The sequence below is a fragment of the Anguilla anguilla genome, chromosome 18 (assembly GCF_013347855.1).
Source record: "Anguilla anguilla isolate fAngAng1 chromosome 18, fAngAng1.pri, whole genome shotgun sequence".
Taxonomy (NCBI): domain Eukaryota; kingdom Metazoa; phylum Chordata; class Actinopteri; order Anguilliformes; family Anguillidae; genus Anguilla; species Anguilla anguilla.
Window position 1 is genome coordinate 12,617,977 of NC_049218.1, and position 15,503 is coordinate 12,633,479.

Sequence of the window (15,503 nt, forward strand, 5' to 3'; positions counted from 1 at the left end):
CTGCTAGAGAGAAACGGAGCAGAGAGAGAGAGGAGTACGGGGGGAACAGTGAGAAAACAGAAACAACACCTAAAAATACCATTCGCAGTCGTCATAGACAGGGTGTTCGCATTTGAATACTGATGGAATTTTAAATTTAGTTTTTTGCATGTTAAACACTCGGTCTTAACCGGAGGGAAGGGTTCGAATTTTTCTTTTTTAGAAAATAAACTCCCCAAATGAACTCCGTCAGAGCCACCAACAGAAGACCCAGGCGAGTGTCGAGGCCGCGCCCGGTGCAGCCGGAAAGGAACAACCAGGAAAGAGGTAGCTAAGAAATGTCATTTTAAAGCATGCCGGATGATAGTTTGTGATGTTAAATGCCGATTGTGTAACAACGCGTAGGGATCTATCTTTACAACGTCAGCCCTTGTTTAGAAGAGCGTGTAAACTGAAGGGCCCTACAATCAGTTTTTAGCTAACGTGTTAGGAAACGTCGAGGCTTCTTCTATAGTAGCCAGTTGCCCAGGCCGCGCTTTGTTTGGCTTGACTTGCCCCTAATCCCTGCTGATATGCACGGTCTTTGGGTCGTTGTTTGGGGGTTAGCTTATGGTGCGTTGCGCTGGGTGTAATCTTTCCGTGGGTCTTTATAACTTACTCCTTTGGCAATTTGCCGATGTGTTACTTTTACACGCAAGGCAAAAGCATGTATGTCCTGCTGCCTTGTTTGCTAGCTAGCTGCGTTATGTTTTTTTCCTTCCCCCACTTGGGCTGCCATTTTCGGGCAGTAGTGGTAAATGTTAGCTTGTTAAATGGCTAATTTAGTTGGCAACCACTGACAATCGTATTTTCTCCTAGATGCCGGCCAACTAACCCGAGCCGACTAGTTTATGAAGTAGGCTGACTACCTAGATAATTTTTTGAAGTATATCGCTCTAGGTATGTAGCAAGTACAGCTAGTTTCGTTTTATAGCTAACTGGCTTACGTAGAGAGTGGGTTTGCTACGCAGTTGCGCTTTTGCGTTAGCCACAGGGGACCTATTTAGCTTACTGTCTTGTTAAAACTTAGATACACCAGGCTTCTTACTTAGTGGTGCGTGGATGCTGTTGACTTACTGCTTGCGACGTAGTTAGCCAACCTAACCACATAAACTGTTATCTCTTGTGTATGTTGTTTTTTCGTGCGCATAAAACAAAGCATGACACGATATCCGTGTGATCGTAAATCACCGAGGCCTTCGTCTGGAAGCCGATCGGCATCTGCGAAGATCAATCCTGGTCTATTGTCTTAGTGCACGGCATTTTAAAGACGAACAGCCTGCTAACCAGTTGTTAGTTAGAGCTAGCTAGCTCCACTCGCCTGTCTAAAAGACACAACGTAACGCGGCTAACTGTGTTACTCTAGACTAGCTAAGTGTGGATTGCTGTTGTAACCAACTAGCCTAGCTGATAAAGACTGGTATTACCCAGTTGGCATTGTGTGTGTTAGCAAGCATTTTCTTTCTGGAAAAAAGATATTAACTGTCATGTGCTACTGTCCAAAAGACCTATTCATATTTTGAGAGAAGCATGACTGGATCTGCAGTTTGCTAGTCTATTTATTTAGTTTATTGGCCAACCAGCTGGTAACCTGGTGATGTTATCTTGGTATGTATATCCGTGCATATAGGTGGTTGGTGGGCTATATCAGAATTAGATGGTATTCTCAAATGTGGGTCGTGGCTTGAATCATGAAATGACCTACCAAAACAATAATGCACCAGTGGCAGGCAAACAGGCGTTTTTGGACTGGTTCGATAATTGGCTTGTACCCATTGTTTTTTTGTTTTTTTTTAAGCCACCAGTCCCACTAACATAAATAGTTTATTTAGAAACACATGCTTGAAATATATTTCCCTCATTTACTGATAAGCAAGCAGCACATTTTTGGCTTGCAGACCAAAATACAATTTTTAAATTTACTTAAACCAATTTTTATGTTGTTTAAATAACCATTTTTTAATCATTGTTTATAACTGTGTCTATGAAACTATTCAAATATCTAATGTAGTCATGAAGTGTTCACTTTTTAAATAATTATCTTAATCAGCCAATGCTAATGATTCCATTAGTCACTTTCTCGATCTTGCTTGAACTGTTAGGGGTATTGTTTTCAGGAGGTTAAAGGGCCAAAGACATTTACTTTGGTGGAAAAAAATGTTGGGGGGAAAGAAAACTTAGATGATGTGAAATGACTTTCTTTCACAATAATGGCCAAAGTCATTTACTTTAATAATGCCTTTCCTAACCACTGTTGATTCAGTGCAAATGAAAAGTCTTTCTGTCTTGCATGTTGTGGTACAACAAAAAAGTGCCTTGGCTCTTAGGCGTATTTTTCACTGGGGAACAAATACAACTGTGCATCAAATAAATAACTTCCTCTATTTCTGGCAAAACCAACAAAAAGCATTCAATGGTTAATCCAGTAGGCTATATCCCTTCAGAGTGTCCTTCAAAGTGGTGTGGTAGAGTGGTTGGTAGGTTGCTTCTATTTCCTAGAAAGTCTGCAACACTAATGTTCATGATGACCTAGCATACTGTCATTGATAGTTTGGTCATCTGTGGCCTGCAGGTTGGTAGGAGGCTTCAAAACCCCAAGCCTTATGGTCTTCCAGAGTGTGACTGTTCCCTGGTGTTTCACTTTTCACATTCTCAAGTTAAAACATAAGGCACAAAGTATAGCTTTCTGCGTACAATTTCTGATAGACAACTATTTTTCTCACAGTTCTACTCCAGGTGATATTGGATTCATTGTAACCATATTTAGGTCAAAGCATCAACCCTTCCAGACCCTTCACATTCTGTGTACACTGGGCAGCCAGCTAGCTGTGACCAGGTGGTCATGGGTTTCATGGGAAATCTGCTTCTCCAGTAGAGGTTAGATCTTAACCTGAATCGCTGCAGAGGAAAGCTGCCTGCAGTGTTAAAGTCGCTCATGATGTCTTGGCCCATGGAAAATTAACATTGGTGCCCATGCTGTAGTCACCAGGTGTGGACATGCTTGGCTGCCCAGACAGAGGGATGGGTGAGGGGGTAACTAACATGCAGGGAAGTCTTCGGTAGGCCAGCGAAGATATTTTGGGCACGTCATACTTTTTTCCCCCAAAATGCATCGGTGCAAGCCTTCCCGTGCACTTGTGATTGAAGGGTGAAGAATGCAGACATGTTTGTTGTGGAAGTAATGGGTCCTGTGAAGAAATGTGTTGCGCAGTCCACAGGACGACTCTCTGCAGCCATATCCCAATCCCTTTGTGTGTTTGTGTGTTTGATCTCCCGCTGTGGTACTTTTCACATAGTTTTCCCTTCACTATCTGATAACCTGTCAGCTTTCTGCCTGTCTGAAAAATGTTTGAAGGATAAATAAATAATGGGCCTATTAGGTCTGTTCGTGGAGGGGTAGGGGGTGGGCTCTTTTCGTGGGGGGGTAGGGAGTGGGCTCTAAAGGCTATGGTGCTGTGACAGGTGTTGGCCGAAAGGCATTTTGCATCTCTAAAGAAGAGAAACCAGATGTTTCAGGTTTCTCTGTGGCTGGTCACTGTTAACGGGGTGAAACTAGCAAGTTCCACAGTTAGAGGGGACGTACTTGCTGTGATAACTCCAGCGCATGGGCTGCAGTATTATTTGAGACTCCTGTAGCCGAAGGCCTGGAGCAGACCTGGGCCCTGTTTCAGGAAGCAGGATCACTGTGTTAGCTGGATAACTGCACTGAGTAAAACCCGGAACCCTCCCAAATCTGGAACATGGACTGAAGTGTAAAGAGCTGCTCCGGGTTTTTACTCTCCTGACTCAGTAACCCTGCTTTGTGAAATACCCACCAGGTGTGTCTGGAGCTTAGGCTCGGAGTCTGACTCCAGCAATAACAGAAAAACACTGAGAGAGCCCCTTGTTTGTACCGGCCACAGATTCCTCCAGAATGGCGCTTCACTTTGCAGATCACGTCCTTGCACACGCACAGATGGAATACCTGAAAACGGGATGTTCCGTTTTTCCGTCGCCTCCGTGTCCTTGATGTGAGGGTTTGTGTTGTCGCTGCCGTTCTGAGAAACTTGTGAGCTCACACCAGAACGCTTGCGATTCAGAGAACAGAGTGTCTGCAGCCCTTGAATTCAAAGTCTGAACGATTGCGCGTACTGGCGAGGAAAGCAAATAAACAATGGCGCTTGGCTGGAAGGGCCTCTCTGTGTTTGGAGTTTCGCGATTGGCTAATACTAGTGCTCTGTCCAATGCATTGTCGTCATGTGCCAGGGCATGGTGTGCACTTAGGGTTTTTAACTCCAGTCACACTCCACTGAAATGGAAGTGTGAAACTTTCATGGCTGGCTAAGAATGAAAAAACCCTCTTGGTGAAATGGCAGCAGTCACGACAGTTGTTGGCAGCAGTTGTCTCTGCTATATCTTCTGTCAAGTTTTGGAAGGTGTAAAGTGGTACAAGAATCGATACAGATTGTGGGCCCTGTTACTGCACTGAAAGCCAGTGCTTTAACTGGCTGGGCTGATCAGGAGCTGGGAATCAAGCCTACTATACCATTCCCATCAAACTGGACAGTGAATGAAAGGTTTATCTGTATTTCTCTGGAACTAGGTCAGATGTTGTCCCCCTGCTGGTTGGTGTGATTGGGCTAAACTACTGGGTTCTCTGAGTTGCTGAAGTACATAACTGGAGGACATGGTGTGTCTGTGAATTTATTTCCTCTTTTTATGTAGTGAGTAGCCTGGTTTCTGTATTCAGCAGAAACTTCTGATGAGAGAAAGATGGCTGGTCTTAAACATATGTGGAACCACAGGGCTGGCTGTTGGTGCAGCTGGTTGTGTAATCGTGGAATCACTGGAAACTGATTCCGTGTGTCAGGGTTTGCCAAAAAGGATATATTCTTAGTGAAATGTTTATGGTTATTTAGGTTTGCTTTTTTCTTCTGGAGATCAAAAAAATATATATCTTTTTTGCCATGCTGTGTATTTGATTTTCCACGTCTCACCCTGGCAAAATCACATTGCGGTTTGAATAGGGACAACGTTGATGTTGAGGAGACGCACCAGAGAGGACCCACTGACTAATTGGACTGCTGATGACTGAATTATGGGAGGATCTTTACTGTAAAGGTCAATCGTTTGTGCCAAATGAGCAATGAGGGGTACAGACGCCTTTAGTTTTTTGCTGGGGCAGAGTTGTGGTTCACCACTGCCTGCGACACACACACACACGTGCACACGCGTGCGCGACACACTATACACTTGCTTCTGTTTGCATAGTTTATTCTTATTCAGTTGCCATGCAAACTACTATGGCACTACTAGCAAATGGCACTCCTTTTATGAGTCAAGTGTAGGTCTGATATGCAGCTCTGTGTATGTCTCCCCATAAGGAAGTGGTGGGATATTAGAGAAGTGCTATGGCGCCTTTTTGAGATTTTGCCTTATTCATGTTTACAAGCCCCCTGTGTGCCAGTCACTTATTAATTTTTCGGTGAGCGTGCTCAGCTGAGCCCTGGTTACTGCTAGGAGTGCACAATATGCACACACTGGGACCCATATCCACAACTAACTTTCTGTTCATGTGGGACCATGCCAACGTTGATACTGCCCAGTTTTGCACTACAGCTCAAAATGCAACTGCGTTTCTGCATTCATGGAAGAAGTGAGTACAGAGACATCAACTCGCAAGGAAAAAAATGAACAAACTGTATTCAGATTCTGCATAACGGTTAATTACTTAATACTAAAACTTGCTTACTTTATTAGCTTGTGAGCCTCAGTCTGTACAGCTGCTCAGTTTCCATATGGCTTTGCTTGTGAGTTTGCCTGATAAAATGGTACATAAATTGTAAGTGTTTCAGATGACTGACTGGCTACATTTTTTAAAAGAGAGTGGCAGTCTGCCCTCCTTTTGTAGTTGCGCTTTATTCAGACGGGGGAAAGTAAACCGGGTTCGAACAGGGATGGGATTACAACGCAGAAGGTTCTACGTCAGGGGATCGAACCCGCAGCCACACAGGGGGATTGAGGCTGTTTTGGCTGCTATACTGACTCTGCCACACGTCTTGCCATTAGGCTACTTTTAGAGCCTGACATTTTCGCTTGCTTGTGATGGAGAGCCACGCATGCTCTCTGTGTGTGTGTGAGAGAACCACAGAGTGTGTTAGATGGTCCCTTGTGCAGTTCAGCTGATCAATCTGCGCTGTTGTTTTGGGGCACTGAGTAGGGAAGGCAGTGTTGATGTCGGTACAGGTCTCTGTGCAGGTGGGTAAATGGGTAGTTCAGGCGAAATGGTGGGAGTGGCCCTGGGTCTGGACCTGCCTGTCACATGTTTCCAGGGGCATGTGTGTCAGGCCTTTAGTGCTCAGGCTCAGAGATACTTAGCACCCTTTGTCTTGGGATGCAAATGAGATTTTCTCTCACATTTATTTGAGTGTTTACGAGTGCAGTTGCCATAGGCTTTCCAGAGGCGTCAGTTCAGTAAACTCTCCAGTACACCATGCGGCTCTGTAATGTATGGAAAGCTGTTCTGGCAACTAGGTCAAATGCCACCAACATCATATTAAGGAACTAGGACAAGGAAGAAGAAACACTGGTTGGGTGCGTTGGGGATATATAAAGGACTGCAGCACTACTGAAGAGAGGTGAATTAGCTGCATTCTGGGAATTTGGATCTTGGGGGGAGGGGGTGGTGAGCGAGCTGCTGAATAAGCGTATATTGTATAAATGGTTTCATTCTTGTGTAGATTCTGATGGAGGATTAGTGACCTATATTGTAATTGAACATGTAGGCTTTATTGCAAGCTGTAACGCGCTTCCTCGGGTAATTAATTTCTCAGTCGGTGATATGGGCGTGGTTTAGGTGTCCAGGTGGGGTTTATATTTTAAAGCAGACTGGGGTACAGCGTGCTGTCTGGCTCAGTTTGCTGTGCGTCGCGCTCCCACACGCATTCCGATGGCGCTGATCTACTCCGTGCTGGACGCGTGTCGCCTCTCCTCCTCCTCCTCCTCCGTCCGGGGGCCAGCTCTCGGGTTCCGATCGTCTGCCTCTCCCGTCTGAGAGAAACCCGCGGTATCAAACGGCCCGTTTTCAGGAACGTCCCCATGGCGGGGTTGGATTGATCTGTGCCGGCTTTAAAGCGTTGCCGCCGGCAACACGCGTACCGCCCGCCCGCCCGACCCAGACGGGGGCACACCGAGGCAGACGTCTCCGACGCGCGCCTCCGATCGCTTCAGACCCAAACGTAGGCGGTGTGGCGAGTCTGGGACGGATAGGGCCCCTCTGAAGGGGAAGCAGACCGGCAGCTCTTTAGAGTCTGCACGGGGGCGAGGGAGAGGGAGCGCGCTCCTACCTGCAGCGCTGTCAGAGAGAGAAAACGAAGCCCTCCCCAGAGTCTCCATCGCGGGGCGGGGGGAGGGGGTTCGATTACGCAAGGTGAGGTGGCGGGAGAGCGGGGTTTGGGGAGGCGGGGCGGGGGCCTTCTCTGCTTCACGGCCACAGAGCTCCAGAGTTTGGCCCTGCAGCGGCAGCCCACTCGCAGAAAGCCTGAGAGAGGGGCGCAGCCTCGGCGCTGATTTAAAAGGTCATCCTGCACCTCTCCGCCGGGCTGCTCCCGTTAATTAAGCAGGAAGCAGGAAAGCAGGAGCCGCAGGAAGATTGAGAGGAGTGCTGGTGGTGGAGGCACCTTGCGTTGTGACATTACTGAAGGTCACCTGACTCCAGGCTCGGTCTCTCACTCTCACCCTCTCCCTCCCTCCATATCTCACTCTCACCCTCCCACCGTCTCCCTCCATCTTTCCCTCAACCTCTCACCCTCTCCCTCCCTCCGTCTCCCTCTCTCCTCTCTCATCCTCTCACCCTCTCTCTGGTGACTGGTCCTGTCTCCTTGTGCTCTTGAGTAGTCTTTGGCTACTCTCATGCTTTCCTTGGGGGGGCTGGGTTGGTAGGGGGGACTGGTTTATATCCTCCTTGTATCCCTGGGACTGCATTATCTGTGGGTTCAAAGCCTTGTCTGTATGAAGTGAGTTTTGCTGTGAGCCAGACCCCTTGTGTTTTTGCATTTATTGTTGGAGGGCTGATCTCTGTTGGTCTTGGTCTCTCCTGTGGCCATTTTGGAATAAGGTGCAGATAGCTTGCTCGGCGTGTCACCAGCACGTGAACACAGGAAACTGTGGCTAAAGACGCAGGCCGTGTGTGCTGCCGCTGCCATTCCGTTTGTGGGCATGGCTGTCTTGCTGTTTGATTATGTTGGTCACTCTAGTCCCCCTCTAACCCCTCCCTCTGCATGGTAACAGTGTGCCCGTTAGCCTGAATGCTGTCAACAGCATTGATCCACTCAATTATTAACCCCCTACTGTAGAAGAACAATGAAGACCAGGCTGCTTGGCTTAATTAAACACTAGCTCTACCTGTCCAGGAAACACATGCGCAGGCATGCACACACACACACACACACACATGCAGACACACACACACACACACACACACAGTTCTGTTTTTTTGCTTATGTACTGGCTGTTTTTCAGTGCTCCTGAGCTTGGTCCCCTGTTGGCGCAGCAGGTTGGCGCAGCATGTTGGAGTGCTGGCCGGTGAGGGGGGCTGTGTGTGCATTAGGGTTTAAGGCCTGCTCAGCAAAGTGCTCCATGTTTAGATCAGTATCCCTGGAGATGGGGACCATAAGGGACAATAGTCGGGGACAGATGCAGCATTAATTAAAAATGGTCTGTGCCGTGGGTGTCCATTACAGACCGGAGCGCGTACGGCAGCTCTGAGAGTGTAACTGGAGAGTCCGGTTATCCCAAAGCAAATCCCGTTTTCGGAGATGAGCGTAACGAGCGAAGGGTCGCGCGCCCCTCGTGCCCGCCCTCGTGCGGCGGGCCACGTGTTCGAGCTCAGGAGGAGGAGGAGGAACGCTTCCTAGCGCATCTGCAACGCCTCGGTCGTTTGCGTTTGCGAGTCTGAGCACTCCACTATGGGCAAACGTGAATGATGTGGCCCTGCTGTGATCCTTTCTGGGCACGGGTGTGTGTGTGTGCGTGCGTGCAGACGCTTCGTGTGTCTGTGCGCAGGTCTGCATGGGCAGACGCTGATGATGGGTGTCACGGTGATGCCGTGTGTGCGTGTGAAATGAGCTGCAGTGATTGGGTGATGCGTGTGTGCGTGTGAAATGAGCTGCAGTGATTGGGTGATGCGTGTGTGCGTGTGAAATGAGCTGCAGTGATTGGGTGATGTGTGTGTGCGTGTGATGGTGAGCTGCAGTGACTGGGTGATGCGTGTGAATTGAGCTGCAGTGATTGGGTGATGCGTGTGAAGTGAGCTGCAGTGATTGGGTGATGCGTGTGAAATGAGCTGCAGTGATTGGGTGATGCGTGTGTGCGTGTGAAGTGAGCTGCAGTGATTGGGTGATGCGTGTGTGCGTGTGAAGTGAGCTGCAGTGATTGGGTGATGCCGTGTGTGCGTGTGAAATGAGCTGCAGTGACTGGGTGATGCGTGTGTGCGTGTGAAGTGAGCTGCAGTGATTGGGTGATGCGTGTGTGCGTGTGAAGTGAGCTGCAGTGATTGGGTGATGCCGTGTGTGCGTGTGAAATGAGCTGCAGTGACTGGGTGATGCGTGTGTGCGTGTGAAGTGAGCTGCAGTGACTGGGTGATGCGTGTGTGCGTGTGAAGTGAGCTGCAGTGACTGGGTGATGCGTGTGTGCGTGTGAAGTGAGCTGCAGTGACTGGGTGATGCGTGTGTGCGTGTGAAGTGAGCTGCAGTGACTGGGTGTCGCGGTGATGCTGTGTTTGTGCGTTACCGCGTGCTGCAGCAGTTGGCCGGGTGCTCAGTGTTTGTAGTGGTTACAGGCCCAGTAGCCTGGGAGAGCCTCCCGCTGCCAGAGTAACGGGCTGAGGCTCTGAGTCTCTCTCACTCCCTCTCACTCCTCCAGACTCGGCCACAATGAGCTGCCATCCACACGGAGGTAAAGCCCTACACTTACCCTACAAAACCGCTCATAATACGCTTTATGTAGTACACACACGCGTGTGTATCAGATAGTACTGTATGTAGACGTAGTAGTGTTTGCATGATTTATGAATTCTTTTTAAGTATAATAATGTGGGAATGGGTTTCATCGAGGACGGAAAAGTTGATGTCACCAGTTTTAGTGAGACTTGCCAGCTGATTTCAGTCAGAATGGATGAATCTCAGTGGTATGTATGGTCGCGTGCTAACAAGAGTTCAGGGTAATTAGGTGAGCATACCTCAGCTTGTGTGTTAGTGCTAATGTAAAGTTTGTTTATTACTGCTGCATTTTTGCGAAGAACATTTTGGTCCTGCTGCACCATTTCCTCATATGGGGTTTTCTTTTCTCTGTGACACACAAGTACATTAAATTGCGGGAGAAATGTTTTTGGCGACAGCTTGGAAGTTTATTATTGTAAGGACTCTGGACGCAGCTAGTTTTTTTCTTTGTTTGAATTATCCAGCATCTGCCTCAGGGCTGCACTCTTGTATTCGCCTACTAATAAAACCAAATGAGAGGAATGAAGTAATTGTACTCCTTGTCCCTTATTAAGTGTTACAGGCTTTTAACTGGAAGTGTGCTGAAAGGCATTCTGGGAAGTGATGTTTTTATGGATGTTGCTTCAGGGGCAGGTTGGATCTCGTGTGTCAGTGAAAGGCTGTGTGATAGAAATCGTGTTAAACGCTTACATGGACATCTCTGTGAATCAGCACTCTTTGTGAGCCAGCCTGGCGCTGTGTGCTTCTCTTCCACCTCCTTCATCGGCTCTGCTTCCTTCCTCTTCATCTGCTCTCTGTCCCTCGCGGCCTTGAAGCACCAAGCACCTGCCAGTTTTTTTTTTATCCAAACCACCCAGGGAATGCTGGGAGATGAAAAACGTATCTTTTTTTTGAGGGGTGGAAAAAAAATGCGAAACAAAGCGAAAACCGTATCGTAACCCTTAGAGATGGTCAGAAGTTGTTGCTTTTCAAGAAAGCGTTGTTAATGTCGCCATGTTGTTCATTAACTGTGGCCACACGGAACTTAATGCTACTGGCACAAATATAACGATTTTAAAAATCAATGGGGTTGCGTCGATGTGTCCCCCGTGCTCTGTGCACAGTAATTAGGGGACCGCGCTTATGTAACCATCTTGATGGCTTTTTGTGTGTTGTGTGTGTGTGTGTTTGTGTGTGAGAGAGCGAGCGCACGTGTGTGTTTGTATGTTTCAGAACACCTAGGTGTGTGTGTACCCATGCTGTGGGTTCACTTCCCGGCTGGGGTGCTGCGGTTTGCGCCTGGAGCAACGAACCTTAACCTGCACTGCTTCAGTAAAATATCCAAGTGTGTAAATGTGTCCGCGTGGGAAAGAGCATCTGCCCTAATGTAGAATAAATATTAGCCTGCATGGTGACATGCCACCATTTTGTAAATTTCATGTCCAGTTCTTAACCATAGGCTTATCTTTCAACATTAATATTTTATTTGAGTTGGGGAGTAAGTTCACAGGAGTATGGGGGGAGGGGGATTTGTGTACTCCTTTCATGCTGATTGATGAACCCAAACCAGAGGACATCCCTGGGTTCTGTTGAATGTTGCTATGTTTTTAAAGTTGGTCAGATGGGGGTGGGATTTCTATGGAAATACAGCACACAGTGGGATCGCCCAGGAGATTGGAGAACGCGGGACCAGGAAGGGAAAGAAGCAGTTTAAATACCCTTTGTCTCTTAGTCTGTCAGATAGGGGCACATCAGATGTTCCCTTTGATGATCGTCCTGAATCTTTAGTTTTTCTCTTTATAATTATCTTCTTTTTTTGGCCTGCGGAACAAAAGAAATGTGACTAAGCAGTCAGGGCATGACCAAATTTTCAAAAAACCCACCAAGTTAGAGTATTTGATACGGTATCAAAGGCCCTTTCACTGGGAATGCTCATTTGTGGTAGTTTAGATCGCAGTGGACTAGCTGCCTGTGGGCTTGTGTTTAACTGCACTCAGTATTAATCTGTATCTGGCTCTGTTATATTCAGCAAAAGGTCTGTTCTGGTAAATAATTATATGGCTGGATCTTCTTATGCAGTTGGATGAAAATGGCTCAGTGCTCTTAAAGTATTTAGGGGTAAAGGAAGGCTTATACAACATAATAAATGCCCGTCTTCCCACGTATAATGGCTAAAAGCATTTAAATATCTTTTAGATCAGTCTTGATAGTCTTGCAGAAACACTATACTGGAACTGAATACCAAAATATTTGACATCGAGTTGGACTTTTTCAACCCAATGATCCAAGTTAAGTCCTGTAATTAGATAACCTGTCACTTTCCCTCTGGTTTATTTTGCCTCTGCTTCTCCTGGTCCTAATCCCAGTTAATCACGGTTTCTTACCTGATGTAGATTATCAATGTTATGGGTCAGTGTTGACGGTGGGGAAGATTGTGTGCGTGCGTGCGTGTGTGTGTGTGTATGTTTTGATGGAGCAGATGCTGCTTGCTGTGAGGTACATTGAAGCGAAGTTGCCGCCCTACAGTCGTGGCTCTTCCCTGTTCAGGGTTTTTTGGTGACTGCGCCGTCCCTAAGTACAGGGGTGCCTAACTGGAACTAAGCGTGTGTGATGCGTAAATGACGGTAGGCATTAACAGTATTACACAGCAGGGTGGTTTCTTTGCCCCCCCCACAGGGGTTTGTGTATTTGTTTTCGGTTATGTTCGTCCAGTTCATTTTGCGGCTGCAGTGTCTGAGGGGCGGGGCTGGCCCGCTCTGGCTGCGTGAGCGGCGGTCGCCCCCGTCCGTCTCGGGCGTCTGGTTTTTCCCACGCCGCGCACCGAGCCGCCGGCAGACACGTGGGCGTGACCCGCGCCAGGATTGGCCGGCCAGTTCCGCTTACCCGGGCAGGGCGGAGAGTTCGCTTTCAAAAGCAGAACGCGGGCGTCTGTCTTCCTCTCAGGAAGCGGACTGGAGGCTCGGCGATGTGGGTCCCTCCGCTGCTTCTCAGGGGTGAAGGATGAGCCCGTTCTGACATTCACAGGCTAAATGGAGAAGTGGTCTGAGCTGACTGCTCACTGCAGGTTCTGCGCTGTTCTGACTGCGGGGCCTGGGAGGCCGAGCGCTTCACCAGGGCTCTAATTATTTTACAATAACAGAGAGGTTAGCGTGCTTCCGCTCCTGCTCAGAAAACGAAATGAAGGAGAACGCGGAGGTGGAGAGTGAGGAGACTGCGGAGGAGGCGGAGAGCGGGGGGGGGGGCCGCCGGGGGCCGGGAGCCAATCGCGCAGCTCTGGGGGGAGAGAGCGGAGACCGGAGCCCGTGTGCGCCGTCGCCACGGGGATATCCCGGGACAGCCGCGGAGCGCGTGTAAGATCGTTATGCAAACGACGTGATTCAAATGATGCCGTGGCGCCATTTGCATTCCGTGCGTCCGCACGGGCCGGCAGAACGTTTTCTGTTTGGGTACCGGCATGAGCGGCGGGGGAACGCAGCAGTAACGGGCTCGGGCTCGAGCGAGCTTGTTGGCCAATCCCGTTGACCGCTCAGGGTGCGCGGACTCGAAACGGCGAGTCCAGCCAGCCACCGCCGCACAGCTTGGAGGCCAGACGAGCGTCCCCAGGGGCATCTCCTCCGCCTCGTCTCCAGTAAAGGAGTCTTCAGGCTTTGTCCCCCGTCGTCTTCACCACAGCAGCCTGATGTTTAGGCCCTGTGGGATTTAAGGATCTCTAAACTCTCCAGATTAAGATGGTTCTGCTGTCTGTGTCCGTCATGTCCATCAGTGAATATGAAATCCTTTGTTCTGACATTTCTGCCATCCATGAAGTGTGTTTACAGTGCTGAATAAAACACTTGTATTGCTAATATTAGCAATTGCTATTTTGTTAATGTTTAAAAATATTTTTGTTTTATTTTTCAGTTTTTCTTCTTTTCCTTCTCGTGGGCCTGTGTAGAGAATTGATTTCTGAGAAATAAATTATGCACCAGTTTATTTGCATCTTTGGGTTTCTCTCTGTTTCGACTAAAAGGAAAACGCATGTGTCTGAGACTTTGACCTTAACACAGGGAGACAAGTCTTTTAGCAGCGTATGAGAATCGGACACGCGTTCAGCCACAGCCATTCAAGCACACACATGCATACATTTACACTAAAATGTTCAAGCACACACACACACACGTTGAAGCAGACACAAAACAGCGTTGGTGACGACAGCTGGTAATTGGCTCCAGTGACGCAGAAACACAGACACAGTAAAGGTTGTTCCTGCTTCATATCTTCTAGGAATCGGCAGATCTTGGTCATAGTGAGAGTGTGTGTGCGCGCTTGTGTGCGCCTGTTAACTTGTGCGTGCTTGCTAACGTGTAATTTGCATACAAGCGCCTGTCTGGTGACTGTGTATTTAGTGTTTACAGGAGAGTGCATGTGAGAGGAAATGTGTGTTTTTGGTGTAGGAGTGTATGCTTGCACTTGTGTGTATAATTGTGTGCAAGTGCGTAGTAAGGACATGTAGGCCTACTTGTCTTTGTGTGGCGGTGTGTGAGAGGTCGAGATAGTGACTGTGTACGAGACGCACTGCGTGTGTGTGTGTGTGTGTGTGTGTGTGTGTGTGTGTGTGAGTCCATGTTTTTGTTAGCCTTGTTTTTCCGACATTCCTAGAGAGGCTGTGGGTCGGGTGTAGGAATGTGTTTTTACCTGTCAGGCCGAGCTGTCGTTCCCATCCGGAGGATTGGCTTTCACCTGCGAATTCCTCTCTGCACCTGCATGTGTACGATGCGCACAGCTCTGTGTCCCTTTCGCTGCACAACCCTCTCGAACCCCGCAACCTTCGTCTGCAAACCCCGCGACCCTCGTCTGCAAACCCCGCGACCCTCGTCTGCAAACCCCGCGACCCTCATCTGCAAACCCTGGAATCGCGGACCTGGGCCAAAGCTCTCCTGCAGAACAGTGTGCAGGACTCGGCTGCCTAGAGACCCCTCTGTACTGCAGGCCAGGGTCCTGAGTTAAAACGCAGTTTGACTCTGTGGTGTACGGCAGGACCGGTGTGGTGTGAATGGTAGGACCGGTGTGGTCTGTCAGGACCGGTGCGGTGTGTTTGGTAGGACCGGTGTGGTCTGTCAGGATTAGTGCGGTGTGTTTGGTAGGACCGGAGTGGTGTTTGGCAGGACTGGTGCAGTGTTTGGCAGGACCGGTGCGGTGTGTATTGTAGGACCGGTGTGGTCTGTCAGGATTAGTGCGGTGTGTTTGGTAGGACCGGTGTGGTGTTTGGCAGGACCGGTGTGGTGTTTGGCAGGACTGGTGTGGTGTGTTTGGTAGGACCGGTGTGGTCTGTCAGGATTAGTGCGGTGTGTTTGGTAGGACCGGAGTGGTGTTTGGCAGGACTGGTGCGGTGTTTGGCAGGACCGGAGTGGTGTTTGGCAGGACCGGTGTGGTGGGTGCTAGCGTGTGCGCTCACAGCACATCTGGGTCACCGTGGCCCCTCTGTTCGGCCCCTGGCCTCGCCTGCTCGGGGCAGAAGGAGGGGGGCTGTGGAGGTGTTCAAGTTTAAAT

General features: G+C 48.8%; 1 protein-coding gene across 2 annotated transcripts in view; it reads left to right on the forward strand.

Annotated features, from left to right (window-relative positions):
• LOC118217899 (F-box only protein 11-like) overlaps positions 1–15,503 on the forward strand; it is a 27,021-nt gene continuing 11,518 nt past the window's right edge. Inside the window, exon 1 of one of the 2 annotated variants that reach the window (XM_035400082.1) lies at positions 1–306. In XM_035400082.1, the coding sequence (XP_035255973.1) occupies positions 219–306 (88 nt within the window). In that variant the 5' untranslated portion in view covers positions 1–218. Of the gene's footprint in view, positions 307–9,929; positions 9,952–15,503 lie in introns of those variants that run through there. The other variant, XM_035400083.1, reaches the window with a different exon arrangement.